Source organism: Oncorhynchus mykiss, chromosome Y (genome assembly GCF_013265735.2).
Source record: "Oncorhynchus mykiss isolate Arlee chromosome Y, USDA_OmykA_1.1, whole genome shotgun sequence".
NCBI classification, from domain to species: Eukaryota; Metazoa; Chordata; class Actinopteri; order Salmoniformes; family Salmonidae; genus Oncorhynchus; species Oncorhynchus mykiss.
The window spans coordinates 46,371,157-46,390,116 of NC_048593.1; the positions used below are offsets into that span (position 1 = coordinate 46,371,157).

Sequence of the window (18,960 nt, forward strand, 5' to 3'; positions counted from 1 at the left end):
TCCCATATTCAGTCTCTAGGGTTCATAGTGAATCACCAGAAACATATTTTGAATCCGGCTCTACGCTTTCAGTTTCTGGATCTTGTGTTTTTGTCCTAACAGAGGAGGGTTGCATTCCGGCTCTGTCTGGCACGGTTTCAGCTGGGGCTGTTCCTTTTCCTTTGTGCCTGTAGTTATTGGGTCTGTTCGCCTCTACTGTAGCTGTGGTGCCTTTGGGACTTGTTAATCTGTCTGGACGCATCTTGCCACCGCTATTGGTTGCTCAAGGAATCCTCGTTGTGCCTAAGGGCGTTGACTCTTTGGGGGGACCTGCGACGGCTGTTGCAGGGGGTTCTGACGGGCCGGGTCCTGCAGGGTGATCGCGACAGATGCATCCTTACTGGCTTGGGGAGCGCTGTCCGGGGGCTACTGGGAAACAGAGATTTGGTCACCAGCATAAAAGGCGCTGCATATCAATTACGTAGAGCTACTATCTGTTTTGCATATCAATTACCTAGAGCTACTAACTGTTTTGCATATCAATTACCTAGAGCTACTATCTGTTTTGCATATCAATTACCTAGAGCTACTATCTGTTTTGCGTATCAATTACCTAGAGCTACTAACTGTTTTGCATATCAATTACCTGGAGCTACTAACTGTTTTGCATATCAATTACCTAGAGCTACTAACTGTTTTGCATATCAATTACCTAGAGCTACTATCTGTTTTGCGTATCAATTATCTAGAGCTACTATCTGTTTTGCATATCAATTACCTAGAGCTGCTATCTGTATTGCATATCAATTACCTAGAGCTACTATCTGTTTTGCATATCAATTACCTAGAGCTACTAACTGTTTTGCATATCAATTACCTAGAGCTACTAACTGTTTTGCATATCAATTACCTGGAGCTACTAACTGTTTTGCATATCAATTACCTAGAGCTACTAACTGTTTTGCATATCAATTACCTAGAGCTACTAACTGTTTTGCATATCAATTACCTAGAGCTACTAACTGTTTTGCATATCAATTACCTAGAGCTACTATCTGTTTTGCATATCAATTACCTAGAGCTACTAACTGTTTTGCATATAAATTACCTGGAGCTACTAACTGTTTTGCATATCAAGTACCTAGAGCTACTAACTGTTTTGCATATCAATTACCTAGAGCTACTAACTGTTTTGCATATCAATTACCTAGAGCTACTATCTGTTTTGCATATCAATTACTTAGAGCTGCTATCTGTTTTGCATATCAATTACCTAGAGCTACTAACTGTTTTGCATATCAATTACCTAGAGCTACTAACTGTTTTGCATATCAATTACCTAGAGCTACTATCTGTTTTGCATATCAATTACCTAGAGCTACTAACTGTTTTGCATATCAATTACCCAGAGCTACTATCTGTTTTGCATATCAATTACCTATAGCTACTATCTGTTTTGCATATCAATTACCTAGAGCTACTAACTGTTTTGCATATCAATTACCTAGAGCTACTAACTGTTTTGCATATCAATTACCTGGAGCTACTAACTGTTTTGCATATCAAGTACCTAGAGCTACTAACTGTTTTGCATATCAATTACCTAGAGCTACTAACTGTTTTGCATATCAATTACCTAGAGCTACTATCTGTTTTGCATATCAATTACTTAGAGCTACTATCTGTTTTGCATATCAATTACCTAGAGCTACTAACTGTTTTGCATATCAATTACCTGGAGCTACTAACTGTTTTGCATATCAATTACCTAGAGCTACTATCTGTTTTGCATATCAATTACCTAGAGCTACTATCTGTTTTGCATATCAATTACCTAGAGCTACTAACTGTTTTGCTCTGAGGTGTTCCCTTCCGATGTTGGTGTTTGGTATTTGATTAGGAAGGTCTCTATGGGCAGGTCTCTATGGGCAGGTCTCTATGGGCAGGTCTCTGTGGGCAGGTCTCTATGGGCTGGTCTCTATGGGCAGGTCTCTGTGGGCAGGTCTCTGTGGGCAGGTCTCTATGGGCTGGTCTCTATGGGCTGGTTTCTATGGGCTGGTTTCTATGGGCAGGTTTCTATGGGCTGGTTTCTATGGGCTGGTTTCTATGGGCAGGTCTCTGTGGGCAGGTCTCTATGGGCAGGTCTCTGTGGGCAGGTCTCTATGGGCTGGTCTCTATGGGCTGGTTTCTATGGGCTGGTTTCTATGGGCAGGTTTCTATGGGCAGGTTTTTATGGGCAGGTTTCTATGGGCTGGTTTTTATGGGCAGGTTTCTATGGGCTGGTTTCTATGGGCAGGTTTCTATGGGCTGGTTTCTATGGGCTGGTTTCTATGGGCTGGTTTCTACGGGCAGGTTTCTACGGGCTGGTTTCTACGGGCTGGTTTCTACGGGCTGATTTATACGGGCAGGTTTCTGTGGGCTGGTTTATATGGGCAGGTTTCTACGGGCTGGTCTCTATGGGCTGGTTTCTATGGGCTGGTTTCTATGGGCAGGTTTCTATGGGCTGGTTTCTATGGGCTGGTTTCTATGGGCAGGTCTCTGTGGGCAGGTCTCTATGGGCAGGTCTCTGTGGGCAGGTCTCTATGGGCTGGTCTCTATGGGCTGGTTTCTATGGGCTGGTTTCTATGGGCAGGTTTCTATGGGCAGGTTTTTATGGGCAGGTTTCTATGGGCTGGTTTTTATGGGCAGGTTTCTATGGGCTGGTTTCTATGGGCAGGTTTCTATGGGCTGGTTTCTATGGGCTGGTTTCTATGGGCAGGTTTCTATGGGCTGGTTTCTACGGGCAGGTTTCTACGGGCTGGTTTCTACGGGCTGGTTTCTACGGGCTGATTTATACGGGCAGGTTTCTGTGGGCTGGTTTATATGGGCAGGTTTCTACGGGCTGGTTTCTACGGGCTGGTTTCTACGGGCTGATTTATATGGGCTGATTTATATGGGCTGATTTATATGGGCTGATTTATATGGGCTGGTTTCTACGGGCTGATTTCTACGGGCTGATTTATATGGGCTGATTTATATGGGCTGATTTATATGGGCTGATTTATATGGGCTGGTTTCTACGGGCTGGTTTCTATGGGCTGGTTTATATGGGCTGATTTATATGGGCTGATTTATATGGGCTGGTTTCTACGGGCTGATTTCTACGGGCTGATTTATATGGGCTGATTTATATGGGCTGATTTATATGGGCTGGTTTCTATGGGCTGGTTTCTACGGGCTGATTTATACGGGCAGTCATGTGAAATCCATAGATTAGGGCCTAATGAATGTATTCCCAGTCATGTGAAATCCATAGATTAGGGATGATGAATTACTGAATTTATTTCAACTGACTGATTTCCTCACATGAACTGTAATTCAGTAAAATCTTTGAATTTGTCGCATGTTGCGTTTATATTTTTGTTCAGCGTACATCTTGGTGTAAATTCATCTGGAGTAGATTTGGATTACTTGTTACAGTGCTATTTGGGTTGTTAATTAGATTCGCTCGGACATTTCTTGATTTATTTTTGTATTATTTGTTTGATATTTTACTGCGCTGTTATGAGTTAGTAACATAATACATTTCACTGCACCCGCTATAAGATCTGCTGAACTGTACACGTGACCAATAAAGTTTGATTTGATTTGAATGCAGGTTGCGGGTGAATAAACAATCTAAACGATAGATATCTGGCTGGAATCCAATAGGAATTGCACATCAGTTTGCCAGCCAGCATAATGTTTCTTGGGGGCCTGATGTGGCCTGTACACTATGAGTTTCAGGCCACTGTTTTTATTGTCAGGCATAGGTGATAAATAAAGCCTGCAAGGCAAAGTCCATTTTACATTGCCCCCAATGAATCTTAGGGATCGATTTATATTTTAATAGTTTTGAAAAGTTAAAATTTGACAGAGTCCACAAAGTTGAAACCTTACATGGGAATACAAGGTCCTTTCTGAGAGTGTCTCCTTCCTCTTTCCCTCTCTGTCATGCAAAGCAAAGAAAACTGACTCTGTAGTGGACTCGCAATCTTTCAGACTATAGAGAAACAGATGTGCAATAAGAAAACGAAATCAAGCTACTTTTTAATCTCTATCTGACTCTGCTGGTGATCTAAACTTTGGAAAACATTAAATGTATTGAAGAAGAACAAATTCATATTTGTCCCTGCCTATCTGGACTCTGGCATCGTAACTGAGAAGAATGGGACAAGTGATGCTTTTAATCATCATTTTATTTGAGAGAAACTGTGGTTTAATTGACCAGACAATCTGGTTAACTATGATTCTTAACTTAATGAATGAAGTGAGTTTCTGTCAGATTGCTTTGTAAATGAACTAAAAGGGAACACAGCTCTCTTCTTCCATCCCACAATGATGAGTCCTAAAATGTGTTAAAACGTATTGCTGAATGGTAGACTGTGTCCAAGGGTTTTAAAACAGAGGTTGTGCCGCATGCATGTAAACAATTTAACCAAAATCCTATACAGGGAGAAGCGTTGTTTTCTCCTATTTTCAATACAGAGGCATGATTTATTTTACATATTGGATGACTGTCATTCATATTCCATTCACCCAGCTCAACTGAACAGGGACACCCAGCTCAACTGAACAGGGACACCCAGCTCAACTGAACAGGGACACCCAGCTCAACTGAACAGGGACACCCAGCTCAACTGAACAGGGACACCCAGCTCAACTGAACAGGGACACCCAGCTCAACTTAACAGGGACACCCAGCTCAACTGAACAGGGACACCCAGCTCAACTTAACAGGGACACCCAGCTCAACTTAACAGGGACACCCAGCTCAACTTAACAGGGATAGGTTTAGGTTACTACATGATACTCTAATTTTCCCTATATTCATCATGATGTTGCTACAAACTAGCGTATGAATGGAAGTTTACAACGTAGGTGCACACAGGGCGAGATACATTTTTTTTTTTTGAAATCAAGGTGACAGTGATTTAGACCAACAGTTGCAATCGAGAGTTTCTATTACTATTCTATCCTGATCACACACAAACACAGTTCACTTTCATAGCAGCCACATACAAACAGCATGATCACTTTTTCTTGTTGTATAATTCATTCTTGTATCTACGTGATTTCCTCCTCTCACATGTTCCTTTTCTCTTTGCTTTGTATGACCAGGCAACAAAAAAAAATCCAAGCCAAGCCTTCACATCATAACCGCTACACACAGCTTACATCGTTGTCACCATATTAATTAAAGTAATGTCCTAGTCAACATATCTAATATAACTAATGCATTAGTAACCCCACTACAATCATGCAGTACAGTGTACAGTCAGCAAACAGTTTAGCACTTACAGTGCCTTCAGAAATACATTTTTTCCACATTTTGTTCTGTTAAAGCCTGAATTTAAAATGGATTCAATTTAGATTTTGTGTCACTGGCCTACACACAATACCGCATACTTTCAAAGTGGAACTATAAAGCTGAAATGTCTTGATTCAATAAGTATTCAACCCCCTTGTTATAGCAAGCCGAAATAAGTTCAGGAGTGAAAAAATGGTTATTAAGTAATAAAATAAGTTGCATGGACTCTGTGTGCAATAATAGTGTTTAACATGATTTTTGAATAACTACCTCACCTCTGCACACACACATTCAATTATCTGTAATTGTATCAGTCGAGCAGTGAATTTCAAAGACAGATTCAACCACAAAGACCAGGGAGGTTTTCCAATGACTCACAAAGAAGGGCACCTATTGGTAGATGGGTCAAAAAAAGAGTAGACATTGAATATCCCTTTGAACATGGTGATGTTATTCATTACACTTTGGATGGTGTATCAATACACCCAGTCACTACAAAGATACAGGTGTCCTTCCTAACTTAGTTGCCGGCGAGGAAGGAAACCTCTCAGGGATTTCCACCTCTCGATTATTGGTGACTTTAAAACAGTTCAAAACAATCAACCAGCAGGGTCAAATAATAATAATAAATAATAATCACAGTGGTTGTAGAGCAACAGGCATCTCAGGAGTAAATGTCAGTTGGCCGAGCATTCAGAGGTCGAGACAGCAGGTGTGGTAGAGAAAGAGAGAGAGGGAGAGTCAAAAATAGCAAAAGGGAGAGTCAACCCCCCCCCCTTTTTTCTGCATAATTTTTAAACTAGTTTACGTTTTTTGTTCAATGTTACGAAGATGGAAAAAAGCTGTCCTTGAAACAGTCTTGATATGTTCGTCAAAAGAGAGATCAGGGTCCGGAGTAACGCCGAGGTCCTTCACAGTTTTATTTGAGACGACTGTACAACCATCAAGATTAATTGTCAGATCCAACAGAAGATCTCTTTTTGTCTAGAGACCTAGAAACTAGCATCTCTGTTTTGTCCGAGTTTAAAAGTAAAACATTTGCAGCAATCCACTTCCTCATGTTTGACGTTTTTAGATTCTGGATTTCAACTGTTTAGTGGTGGTAAAATAAATAATACACAACGTAAACTTCTGTTTTATGTACCAAACCTAACATATCATAGTAAATTCAGACCCGGATTTAATTACTATGTTACGTCTAATCTATGAGACCAGACTGGCCGCCAAGGTCCCGTAGCCTATCAGACAGAGAGGGCTCCGGCGCCAGAGTCACACACACACACTCAGCTGAATAGCGGGACTGTTCTCTTTCCCAAGCGGAGTCTCATATCTGTGTCTGTGTTTCCCGGCTCTCCGCTCATGTGGACGTTTCCTCTCTGTCTCTCCCTCTCGAACACTTGATCCAGCAATCCCAACCACGCACACACCACTAGACCACACCAAAAGCCCCGCTCAACTAACGGGACAGAAGCAGTAGCGATGTTCGGCTTTAGGACACTGTTCCCGGGACTGCTGCTGCTGCTCGCTGGGCTGCCGGGGGGACAAGCACGGGGACGGGAGAGGGTGTATTACGTGGGAATCAAAGAGATCAACTGGGACTACGCTCCGACTGGCATGAACCTCATCAACGGGAAACAAATAGCGGACGATGAGTGAGTTCAGTTTTGACATGCTGTGTTGTTTGTTTACATTTTTGTTGTGTTATTTGTTTACCTACTCTTATGGTGTGAAGATATCCTAAATGCATGAAGACGAATACAGGGTGAAGAAAGTTCATTGCTATTTTCACGTCACCATAACACATGCAGAGTTTGACCAATGTTTTGCAGTGTTCATACGAAAAGCGATCATCTAGTTTCATCTCCTTGAACTGCGTTTCGGGTCCCGGGTGCTGTGGGGTGCGGTGACGTCGCCCCGCTCGCTAGTCGCGTGAGGGATTGATAAGGGCCTCTCAGTTCTTTCTGCTAATGATGGCAAATATTTTAAAATACAGATTGTAACTGAAATGGCGCCTCTTGTCTCAGCAAAATGTCTGTAATGTTTATCTAATATATATATGTATGTCGGTGCCCCCGAAACCAATTAAACATGTTATTTATTTCAATGTTAAAATTAAGTGCTCGGTAACACCAACAACTCATGGCAACTGATCTGTCACCAACGTGAATTAGCAACATGAACGTTGCTGGAGTATTGAAACACATCATCCTGAGACGTTTGAAAACATCACATGTGTGTTGTAACAGCACTTACTCACCTTGCCAGGAACTGGGAGCACAACAGGAAATGGTTGTTTTGACTTGTGTTTAGTGTAGATGAACATTCCTTCTCTTTAGGTGGTGTTTCCTCTACAGCCTCTAAACACTATGATGGCGTTACATCTCTACAGCCTCTAAACACTATGATGGTGTTTCCTCTACAGCCTCTAAACACAATGATGGTGTTTCCTCTACAGCCTCTAAACACAATGATGGTGTTTCCTCTACAGCCTCTAAACACAATGATGGTGTTTCCTCTACAGCCTCTAAACACAATGATGGTGTTTCCTCTACAGCCTCTAAACACTATGATGGTGTTTCCTCTACAGCCTCTAAACACAATGATGGTGTTTCCTCTACAGCCTCTAAACACTATGATGGTGTTTCCTCTCTAGCTTCTAAACACTATGATGGTGTTACCTCTCTACAGCCTCTAAACACTATGATGGTGTTACCTCTCTACAGCCTCTAAACACTATGATGGTGTTTCCTCTCTACAGCCTCTAAACACTATGATGGTGTTTCCTCTCTAGCTTCTAAACACTATGATGGTGTTTCCTCTCTACAGCCTCTAAACACTATGATGGTGTTTCCTCTCTACAGCCTCTAAACACTATGATGGTGTTACCTCTCTACAGCCTCTAAACACTATGATGGTGTTACCTCTCTACAGCCTCTAAACACTATGATGGTGTTTCCTCTCTACAGCCTCTAAACACTATGATGGTGTTTCCTCTACAGCCTCTAAACACTATGATGGTGTTACCTCTCTACAGCCTCTAAACACTATGATGGTGTTTCCTCTACAGCCTCTAAACACTATGATGGTGTTACCTCTCTACAGCCTCTAAACACTATGATGGTGTTTCCTCTCTACAGCCTCTAAACACTATGATGGTGTTTCCTCTACAGCCTCTAAACACGATGATGGTGTTTCCTCTCTACAGCCTCTAAACACTATGATGGTGTTTCCTCTCTACAGCCTCTAAACACTATGATGGTGTTACCTCTCTACAGCCTCTAAACACTATGATGGTGTTTCCTCTCTACAGCCTCTAAACACTATGATGGTGTTACCTCTCTACAGACTCTAAACACTATGATGGTGTTACCTCTCTACAGCCTTCAAGCATTCAAAATGTAACGAGTACTTTTGGGTGTCAGGGAAAATGTACGGAGTAAAAAGTACAATATTTTATTGAGTAATGTAGCGAATTAAAAGTAAAAATTGTCAAAAATATAAATTGTAAAGTACAGATACTGAAAAAAACTACTTAAGCAGTACTTTAAAGTGTTTTTTACAAGTACTTTACACTACTGCCTCTATATAATGTGTTATATTGTGTATCCTACTGGTCATAGTTAAGACCTCATCATAACCTGCTAATGACCACCCGACTACAGATTATTACCTACACTCTCAGAGTAAAGGGTTCTTCAGGTATCCCCATAGAATTGTATTTTTTATTTCCCCTTTATTTTACCAGGTAGGCCAGTTGAGAACAAGTTCTCATTTACAACTGCGACATGGCCAAGATAAAGCAAAGCAGTGCAACACAAACAACAACACAAGAGTTACACATGGAATAAACAAGCGTACAGTCAATAACACAATAGAAACATCTACAGTGCCTTGCGAAAGTATTCGGCCCCCTTGAACTTTGCGACCTTTTGCCACATTTCAGGCTTCAAACATAAAGATATAAAACTGTGTTTTTTTGTGAAGAATCAACAACAAGTGGGACACAATCATGAAGTGGAACGACATTTATTGGATATTTCAAACTTTTTTAACAAATCAAAAACTGAAAAATTGGGCGTGCAAAATTATTCAGCCCCTTTACTTTCAGTGCAGCAAACTCTCTCCAGAAGTTCAGTGAGGATCTCTGAATGATCCAATGTTGACCTAAATGACTAATGATGATAAATACAATCCACCTGTGTGTAATCAAGTCTCCGTATAAATGCACCTGCACTGTGATAGTCTCAGAGGTCCGTTAAAAGCGCAGAGAGCATCATGAAGAACAAGGAACACACCAGGCAGGTCCGAGATACTGTTGTGAAGAAGTTTAAAGCCGGATTTGGATACAAAAATATTTCCCAAGCTTTAAACATCCCAAGGAGCACTGTGCAAGCGATAATATTGAAATGGAAGGAGTATCAGACCACTGCAAATCTACCAAGACCTGGCCGTCCCTCTAAACTTTCAGCTCATACAAGGAGAAGACTGATCAGAGATGCAGCCAAGAGGCCCATGATCACTGGATGAACTGCAGAGATCTACAGCTGAGGTGGGAGACTCTGTCCATAGGACAACAATCAGTCGTATATTGCACAAATCTGGCCTTTATGGAAGAGTGGCAAGAAGAAAGCCATTTCTTAAAGATATCCATAAAAAGTGTCGTTTAAAGTTTGCCACAAGCCACCTGGGAGACACACCAAACATGTGGAAGAAGGTGCTCTGGTCAGATGAAACCAAAATTGAACTTTTTGGCAACAATGCAAAACGTTATGTTTGGCGTAAAAGCAACACAGCTCATCACCCTGAACACAACATCCCCACTGTCAAACATGGTGGTGGCAGCATCATGGTTTGGGCCTGCTTTTCTTTAGCAGGGACAGGGAAGATGGTTAAAATTGATGGGAAGATGGATGGAGCCAAATACAGGACCATTCTGGAAGAAAACCTGATGGAGTCTGCAAAAGACCTGAGACTGGGACAGAGATTTGTCTTCCAACAAGACAATGATCCAAAACATAAAGCAAAATCTACAATGGAATGGTTCAAAAATAAACATATCCAGGTGTTAGAATGGCCAAGTCAAAGTCCAGACCTAAATCCAATCGAGAATCTGTGGAAAGAACTGAAAACTGCTGTTCACAAATGCTCTCCATCCAACCTCACTGAGCTCGAGCTGTTTTGCAAGGAGGAATGGGAAAAAAATTTGGTCTCTCGATGTGCAAAACTGATAGAGACATACCCCAAGCGACTTACAGCTGTAATCGCAGCAAAAGGTGGCGCTACAAAGTATTAACTTAAGGGGGCTGAATAATTTTGCACGCCCAATTTTTCTGTTTTTGATTTGTTAAAAAAGTTTGAAATATCCAATAAATGTCGTTCCACTTCATGATTGTGTCCCACTTGTTGTTGATTCTTCACAAAAAAATACAGTTTTATATCTTTATGTTTGAAGCCTGAAATGTGGCAAAAGGTCGCAAAGTTCAAGGGGGCTGAATACTTTCGCAAGGCACTGTATATACAGTGTGTGCAAATGTATTAAGGAGGTAAGGCAATAAATAGGCCAATAGTGGTGAAGTAATTACAATTGAGCAATTTACACTGGAGTGATAGATGTGCAGATGAGGATGTGCAAGTAGGAGCATAGAAGAGCCCATTTTGGATCCAGAGAGAAGAGTTTTTGATTCCACGTAGAAGCCTTTTTGTTTCCATGTAGAATCCTCTGTGGAAAGGGTGCTACACAGAACCCCAAAAAGGTTTCTACTTGGAACGCCACAGGGTTCTTCCAAGGGTTCTCCTATGGGGATAGCTGAATAACCCTTTTAGGTTCTCAATAGCACCTTTTTTTTCTAAGAGTGTACTGTAAAAAGTATTGCAGAGGATAAAGATGGATATTGAAAACATTGTTCATTACGTCTATTTGTTTCCATAGTCACCGATGAAAGTTCATCTGCAACATATTCTTACGTTTAAAACAAATCTACATCACCATTTTTCACACATCCTCATAATTCATAATTCACCCACAGACATTACGGATGTGTAATGTTTACAGACATGTCTATTTATCTATTAACACAGACATTACGGATGTGTAATGTTTACAGACATGTCTATTCATCTATTAACACAGATATTACATGCATAGAAGTACTGGGAGTATATGAAAGGCCCCTTGTTTTATTTGATCAATGATTAATACAATTGTGTGATGGGGTACATCCTCATCGACGACCTCCGAGCGCAGAAAGTGATCTGGAGAGTAGTGGTGTGATGGGTCAGATCTGGAGAGTAGTGGTGTGATGGGTCAGATCTGGAGAGTAGTGGTGTGATGGGTCAGATCTGGAGAGTAGTGGTGTGATGGGTCAGATCTGGAGAGTAGTGGTGTGATGGGTCAGATCTGGAGAGTAGTGGTGTGATGGGTCAGATCTGGAGAGTAGTGGTGTGATGGGTCAGATCTGGAGAGTAGTGGTGTGATGGGTCAGATCTGGAGAGTAGTGGTGTGATGGGTCAGATCTGGAGAGTAGTGGTGTGATGGGTCAGATCTGGAGCCTAGTGGTGTGATGGGTCAGATCTGGAGCCTAGTGGTGTGATGGGTCAGATCTGGAGAGTAGTGGTGTGATGGGTCAGATCTGGAGCCTAGTGGTGTGATGGGTCAGATCTGGTGTGATGGGTCAGATCTGGTGTGATGGGTCAGATCTTTTTCTCCAAGATCGCATAGCAGTTCAGACGTCTTTTGTCCTCGTCTTGTCGTGTCCTGTATATATATATATATTTACAACTTTTTTCACATACATTTTATTTTTATTTTCCATCAACTCATCTTCTAAACACTCTCCTGCAACCAGCCTCACCAATTTATATTTATAAAAAATTATTATTTACCTCAGATCTGTAATCCTCCAAGAAGCTAGCCAGAAACTCCAATAAGCTAGCCAGAAACTAGCCAGAAGCTAGCCAGGAGCTAGCCCAGAAGCTAATCCAGAAGCTAGTTAGCTTCTTTACTGGCAAATCGTTAGTATTCAGCTAACCACGGTTTGTGGTCATCAGCTATCCTTTAGCTCGAAAATCTATCGCCAGTTTTGTACGGCGCAGCGCGGCTCGGAACGGAACATACCGGACCAATTTTTCTCTCCATGTCCCTGGATTTCAACTGCTCTCTGGACATTCATACCCGGATCTCACAGCTAGCTAGCTGCTATCCGTGTGACAGTCGGCTTTCGTCGATTCCGGAGCAAACATCGATTGTTCCGGTGCTAGCCAGCTCCGTCAATCACTCCTGAGTTCCATCATTCACTCCTGGGCTGCAGTCACCTATCCGGACCCGTTTCACTGCCTACGCGGAGCCCCACCGGGCCTTCACAACTGGACTGCCGACGTTATCTACCTGAAGGAGATCCGGCTGGCTCCTCTGTTGCGACGTTACCTGAACGCCCATCTGCGGCCCGCTAACCGTTAGCTGTCTTACCGGCTGCTATCTGAATAGACAATCGGACAATTTATTTATTTTTATTATTATTATGTTTTCTTCTCGGGCCTCTATAACTATATCTATTGTTCTTATTTTTGTTGTTGTTGTGTGATTTGGATTAATCCCCTCTACCTCACGGAACCCCACTAATCTACTGACCGAACGCAAGAGGTGGCTAACAACAGACTCCATCCTATGCTAGCTTGCTACCGGTTGGCTTGGCTAGCTGTCTAAATCGCCGTGACCCTCAACCAACCTCTCCACTCACTGGACCCTTTTGATCACTCGACTAAGCATGCCTCTCCTTAATGTCAATATGTCTTGTCCATTGCTGTTCTGGTTAGTGTTTATTGGCTTATTTCACTGTAGAGCCTCTAGTCCTGCTCACTATACCTTATCCAACCTATTAGTTCCACCACCCACACATGCAATGACATCTCCTGGTTTCAATGATGTTTCTAGAGACAATATCTCTCTCTTCATCACTCAATACCTAGGTTTACCTCCACTGTATTCACATCCTACCTTACCTTTGTCTGTACATTATACCTTGATGCTATTTTATCGCCCCCAGAAACCTCCTTTTACTCTCTGTTCCAGACGTTCTAGACGACCAATTCTTATTGCTTTTAGTCGCACCCTTATTCTACTCCTCCTATGTTCCTCTGGCGATGTAGAGGTGAATCCATGCCCTGCAGTGCCTAGCTCCACTCCTATTCCCCAGGCGCTCTCTTTTGACGACTTCTGTAACCGTAATAGCCTTGGTTTCATGCATGTTAACATTAGAAGCCTCCTCCCTAAGTTTGTTCTATTCACTGCTTTAGCACACTCTGCCAACCCGGATGTTCTAGCTGTGTCTGAATCCTGGCTTAGGAAGACCACCAAAAAATTCAGACATTTTAATTCCAAACTACAACATTTTCAGACAAGATAGAACTGCCAAAGGGGGCGGTGTTGCAATCTACTGCAAAGATAGCCTGCAGAGTTCTGTCCTACTATCCAGGTCTGTACCCAAACAATTTGAACTTCTACTTTTAAAAATCCACCTCTCTAAAAACAAGTCTCTCACCGTTGCCGCCTGCTATAGACCACCCTCTGCCCCCAGCTGTGCTCTGGACACCATATGTGAACTGATTGCCCCCCATCTATCTTCAGAGCTCGTGCTGCTAGGCGACCTAAACTGGAACATGCTTAACACCCCAGCCATCCTACAATCTAAACTTGATGCCCTCAATCTCACACAAATTATCAATGAACCTACCAGGTACCTCCCCAAAGCCTTAAACATGGGCACCCTCATAGATATCATCCTAACCAACTTCCCCTCTAAATACACCTCTGCTGTCTTCAACCAAGATCTCAGCGATCACTGCCTCATTGCCTGCATCCGTAATGGGTCAGCGGTCAAACGACCTCCTCTCATCACTGTAAAACGCTCCCTGAAACACTTCAGCGAGCAGGCCTTTCTAATCGACCTGGCCGGGGTATCCTGGAAGGATATTGACCTCATCCCGTCAGTAGAGGATGCCTGGATATTTTTTAAAAATGCCTTCCTAACCATCTTAAATAAACATGCCCCATTCAAGAAATTTAGAACCAGGAACAGATATAGCCCTTGGTTCTCCCCAGACCTGACTGCCCTTAACCAACACAAAAACATCCTATGGCGTTCTGCATTAGCATCGAACAGCCCCCGTGATATGCAGCTGTTCAGGGAAGCTAGAAACCATTATACACAGGCAGTTAGAAAAGCCAAGGCTAGCTTTTTCAAGCAGAAATTTGCTTCTTGCAACACTAACTCAAAAAAGTTCTGGGACACTGTAAAGTCCATGGAGAATAAGAACACCTCCTCCCAGCTGCCCACTGCACTGAAGATAGGAAACACTGTCACCACTGATAAATCCACCATAATTGAAAATTTCAATAAGCATTTTTCTACTGCTGGCCATGCTTTGCACCTGGCTACTCCTACCCCTGTCAACAGCACTGCACCCCCAACAGCAACTCGCCCAAGCCTTCCCCATTTCTCCTTCTCCCAAATCCATTCAGCTGATGTTCTGAAAGAGCTGCAAAATCTGGACCCCTACAAATCACCCGGGCTAGACAATCTGGACCCTTTCTTTCTAAAATTATCTGCCGAAATTGTTGCCACCCCTATTACTAGCCTGTTCAACCTCTCTTTCGTGTCGTCTGAGATTCCCAAGGATTGGAAAGCAGCTGCGGTCATCCCCCTCTTCAAAGGGGGGGACACTCTTGACCCAAACTGCTACAGACCTATATCTATCCTACCATGCCTTTCTAAGGTCTTCGAAAGCCAAGTCAACAAACAGATTACCGACCATTTTGAATCTCACCATACCTTCTCTGCTATGCAATCTGGTTTCAGAGCTGGTCATGGGTGCACCTCAGCCACGCTCAAGGTCCTAAACGATATCTTAACCGCCATCGATAAGAAACATTACTGTGCAGCCGTATTCATTGATCTGGCCAAGGCTTTCGACTCTGTCAATCACCACATCCTCATCGGCAGACTCAACAGCCTTGGTTTCTCAAATGATTGCCTCGCCTGGTTCACCAACTACTTCTCTGATAGAGTTCAGTGTGTCAAATCGGAGGGTCTGTTGTCCGGACCTCTGGCAGTCTCTATGGGGGTGCCACAGGGTTCAATTCTTGGACCGACTCTCTTCTCTGTATACATCAATGAGGTCGCTCTTGCTGCTGGTGAGTCTCTGATCCACCTCTACGCAGACGACACCATTCTGTATACTTCCGGCCCTTCTTTGGACACTGTGTTAACAACCCTCCAGGCAAGCTTCAATGCCATACAACTCTCCTTCCGTGGCCTCCAATTGCTCTTAAATACAAGTAAAACTAAATGCATGCTCTTCAACCGATCGCTACCTGCACCTACCCGCCTGTCCAACATCACTACTCTGGACGGCTCTGACTTAGAATACGTGGACAACTACAAATACTTAGGTGTCTGGTTAGACTGTAAACTCTCCTTCCAGACCCATATCAAACATCTCCAATCCAAAGTTAAATCTAGAATTGGCTTCCTATTTCGCAACAAAGCATCCTTCACTCATGCTGCCAAACATACCCTTGTAAAACTGACCATCCTACCAATCCTCGACTTTGGCGATGTAATTTACAAAATAGCCTCCAATACCCTACTCAACAAATTGGATGCAGTCTATCACAGTGCAATCCGTTTTGTCACCAAAGCCCCATATAATACCCACCATTGCGACCTGTACGCTCTCGTTGGCTGGCCCTCGCTTCATACTCGTCGCCAAACCCACTGGCTCCATGTCATCTACAAGACCCTGCTAGGTAAAGGCCCCCCTTATCTCAGCTCGCTGGTCACCATAGCATCTCCCACCTGTAGCACACGCTCCAGCAGGTATATCTCTCTAGTCACCCCCAAAACCAATTCTTTCTTTGGCCGCCTCTCTTTCCAGTTCTCTGCTGCCAATGACTGGAACGAACTACAAAAATCTCTGAAACTGGAAACACTTATCTCCCTCACTAGCTTTAAGCACCAACTGTCAGAGCAGCTCACAGATTACTGCACCTGTACATAGCCCACCTATAATTTAGCCCTATCAACTACCTCTTTCCCAACTGTATTTAATTTATTTATTTATTTTGCTCCTTTGCACCCCATTATTTTTATTTCTACTTTGCACATTCTTCCATTGCAAAACTACCATTCCAGTGTTTTACTTGCTATATTGTATTTACCTTGCCACCAAGGCCTTTTTTGCCTTTACCTCCCTTCTCACCTCATTTGCTCACATTGTATATAGACTTGTTTATACTTTATTATTGACTGTATGTTTGTTTTACTCCATGTGTAACTCTGTGTTGTTGTATCTGTCGAACTGCTTTGCTTTATCTTGGCCAGGTCGCAATTGTAAATGAGAACTTGTTCTCAACTTGCCTACCTGGTTAAATAAAGGTAAAATAAATAAATAAATAAAGATCTGGAGAGTAGTGGTGTGATGGGTCAGATCTGGAGAGTAGTGGTGTGATGGGTCAGATCTGGAGAGTAGTGGTGTGATGGGTCAGATCTGGAGAGTAGTGGTGTGATGGGTCAGATCTGGAGCCTAGTGGTGTGATGGGTCAGATCTGGAGAGTAGTGGTGTGATGGGTCAGATCTGGAGCCTAGTGGTGTGATGGGTCAGATCTGGTGTGATGGGTCAGATCTGGTGTGATGGGTCAGATCTGGAGAGTAGTGGTGTGACTGGTCAGATCTGGAGCCTAGTGGTGCGATGGGTCAGATCTGGTGTGATGGGTCAGATCTGGTGTGATGGGTCAGATCTGGAGAGTAGTGGTGTGATGGGTCAGATCTGGAGAGTAGTGGTGTGATGGGTCAGATCTGGAGCCTAGTGGTGTGATGGGTCAGATCTGGTGTGATGGGTCAGATCTGGAGAGTAGTGGTGTGATGGGTCAGATCTGGAGCCTAGTGGTGTGATGGGTCAGATCTGGAGAGTAGTGGTGTGATGGGTCAGATCTGGAGAGTAGTGGTGTGATGGGTCAGATCTGGAGCCTAGTGGTGTGATGGGTCAGATCTGGAACAGTGGTGTGATGGGTCAGATCTGGAGAGTAGTGGAATGATGGGTCAGATCTGGAGAGTAGTGGTGTGATGGGTCAGATCTGGAGCCTAGTGGTGTGATGGGTCAGATCTGGGAGTAGTGGTGTGATGGGTCAGATCTGGAGCCTAGTGGTGTGATGGGTCAGATCTGGAGGGTAGTGGTGTGATGGGTCAGATCTGGAGAGTAGTGAGGTGATGGGTCAGATCTGGAGAGTAGTGGTGTGATGGGTCAGATCTGGAGCCTAGTGGTGGGATGGGTCAGATCTGGAGCCTAGTGGTGTGATGGGTCAGATCTGGTGTGATGGGTCAGATCTGGAGAGTAGTGGTGTGATGGGTCAGATCTGGAGAGTAGTGAGGTGATGGGTCAGATCTGGAGAGTAGTGGTGTGATGGGTCAGATCTGGAGAGTAGTGGTGTGATGGGTCAGATCTGGAGAGTAGTGGTGTGATGGGTCAGATCTGGAGAGTAGTGGTGTGATGGGTCAGATCTGGAGAGTAGTGGTGTGATGGGTCAGATCTGGAGAGTAGTGGTGTGATGGGTCAGATCTGGAGAGTAGTGGTGTGATGGGTCAGATCTGGAGAGTAGTGGTGTGATGGGTCAGATCTGGAGAGTAGTGGTGTGATGGGTCAGATCTGGAGCCTAGTGGTGTGATGGGTCAGATCTGGAGAGTAGTGGTGTGATGGGTCAGATCTGGAGAGTAGTGGTGTGATGGGTCAGATCTGGAGAGTAGTGGTGTGATGGGTCAGATCTGGAGAGTAGTGGTGTGATGGGTCAGATCTGGAGAGTAGTGGTGTGATGGGTCAGATCTGGAGAGTAGTGGTGTGATGGGTCAGATCTGGAGAGTAGTGGTGTCAGCGCGATGGACAGAGAACTCCCGCTGACTGAATGGATGGTGAAAGTATATCTGGAGAGAGGAATGATTCCGTCAAAAAGATGTTACAGTCCCTGATGTCTCTCTGAAAGGAGATCCTCGCCCTGAGCTCATCTACTTTATTGTCCAGAGACTAAACATTAGTGAGCAATATACTTGGAAGCGGTGGAAGTCCAAGAAGTAGAAGTCCACTCCGATTATCTCTTCTCCGTCGGGGGTGTTTTGTGTTTTGGAGCAGAATTTGGAATAAGATAATTAAATTGCCCTGGGAGGTACAAACGAAGGATCCCATTCGGGAAAGTTGTATTCCTGCTCTTAATGCTGGCAAGTTACCACCTCGCTGGTATCCAAAAGTTATTTCAGGCTGTATGTTATACACATTTTTTTTTAAACTGTGCTAAAAATGTAATAAATAACACACAAAAACCTAAATCCTGAAAAGTTGCTCAGGAGCTTGAAGCAGAGCTGGCGTATCTGTCGGCACTCTTACTAAGTTGCTGAGGGTGTCAGGTTCTTGACCACTTCTGTTATTAAGGTCACCACAGACTAGTACAGCTCTCTGTAACCTAGAGGGCTAACAGTGAGTCTGTCTCCTCTATACCATGTTTCTTGTCCGTTGACAAAGTCTGTATTTCCGATATCTTTGATGAAATCTGGGTTCCTGATCTTTAGGCCAAAGGCAGATGACCTCTGGCCTTGTATATTCCAGGATGA

The 18,960-nt window shown here is 43.4% G+C and overlaps 1 protein-coding gene across 1 annotated transcript in view; it reads left to right on the plus strand.

Moving 5' to 3' along the window:
* The first annotated feature begins 6,569 nt into the window (after window positions 1–6,569).
* The window catches only part of LOC110517634 (ferroxidase HEPHL1), a 62,151-nt gene continuing 49,760 nt past the window's right edge, over window positions 6,570–18,960 (plus strand). Inside the window, exon 1 of the mRNA XM_036967792.1 lies at window positions 6,570–6,960. Within this exon, the coding sequence (XP_036823687.1) occupies window positions 6,788–6,960 (173 nt within the window). The 5' untranslated portion in view covers window positions 6,570–6,787. The remainder of the gene's footprint in view (window positions 6,961–18,960) is intronic.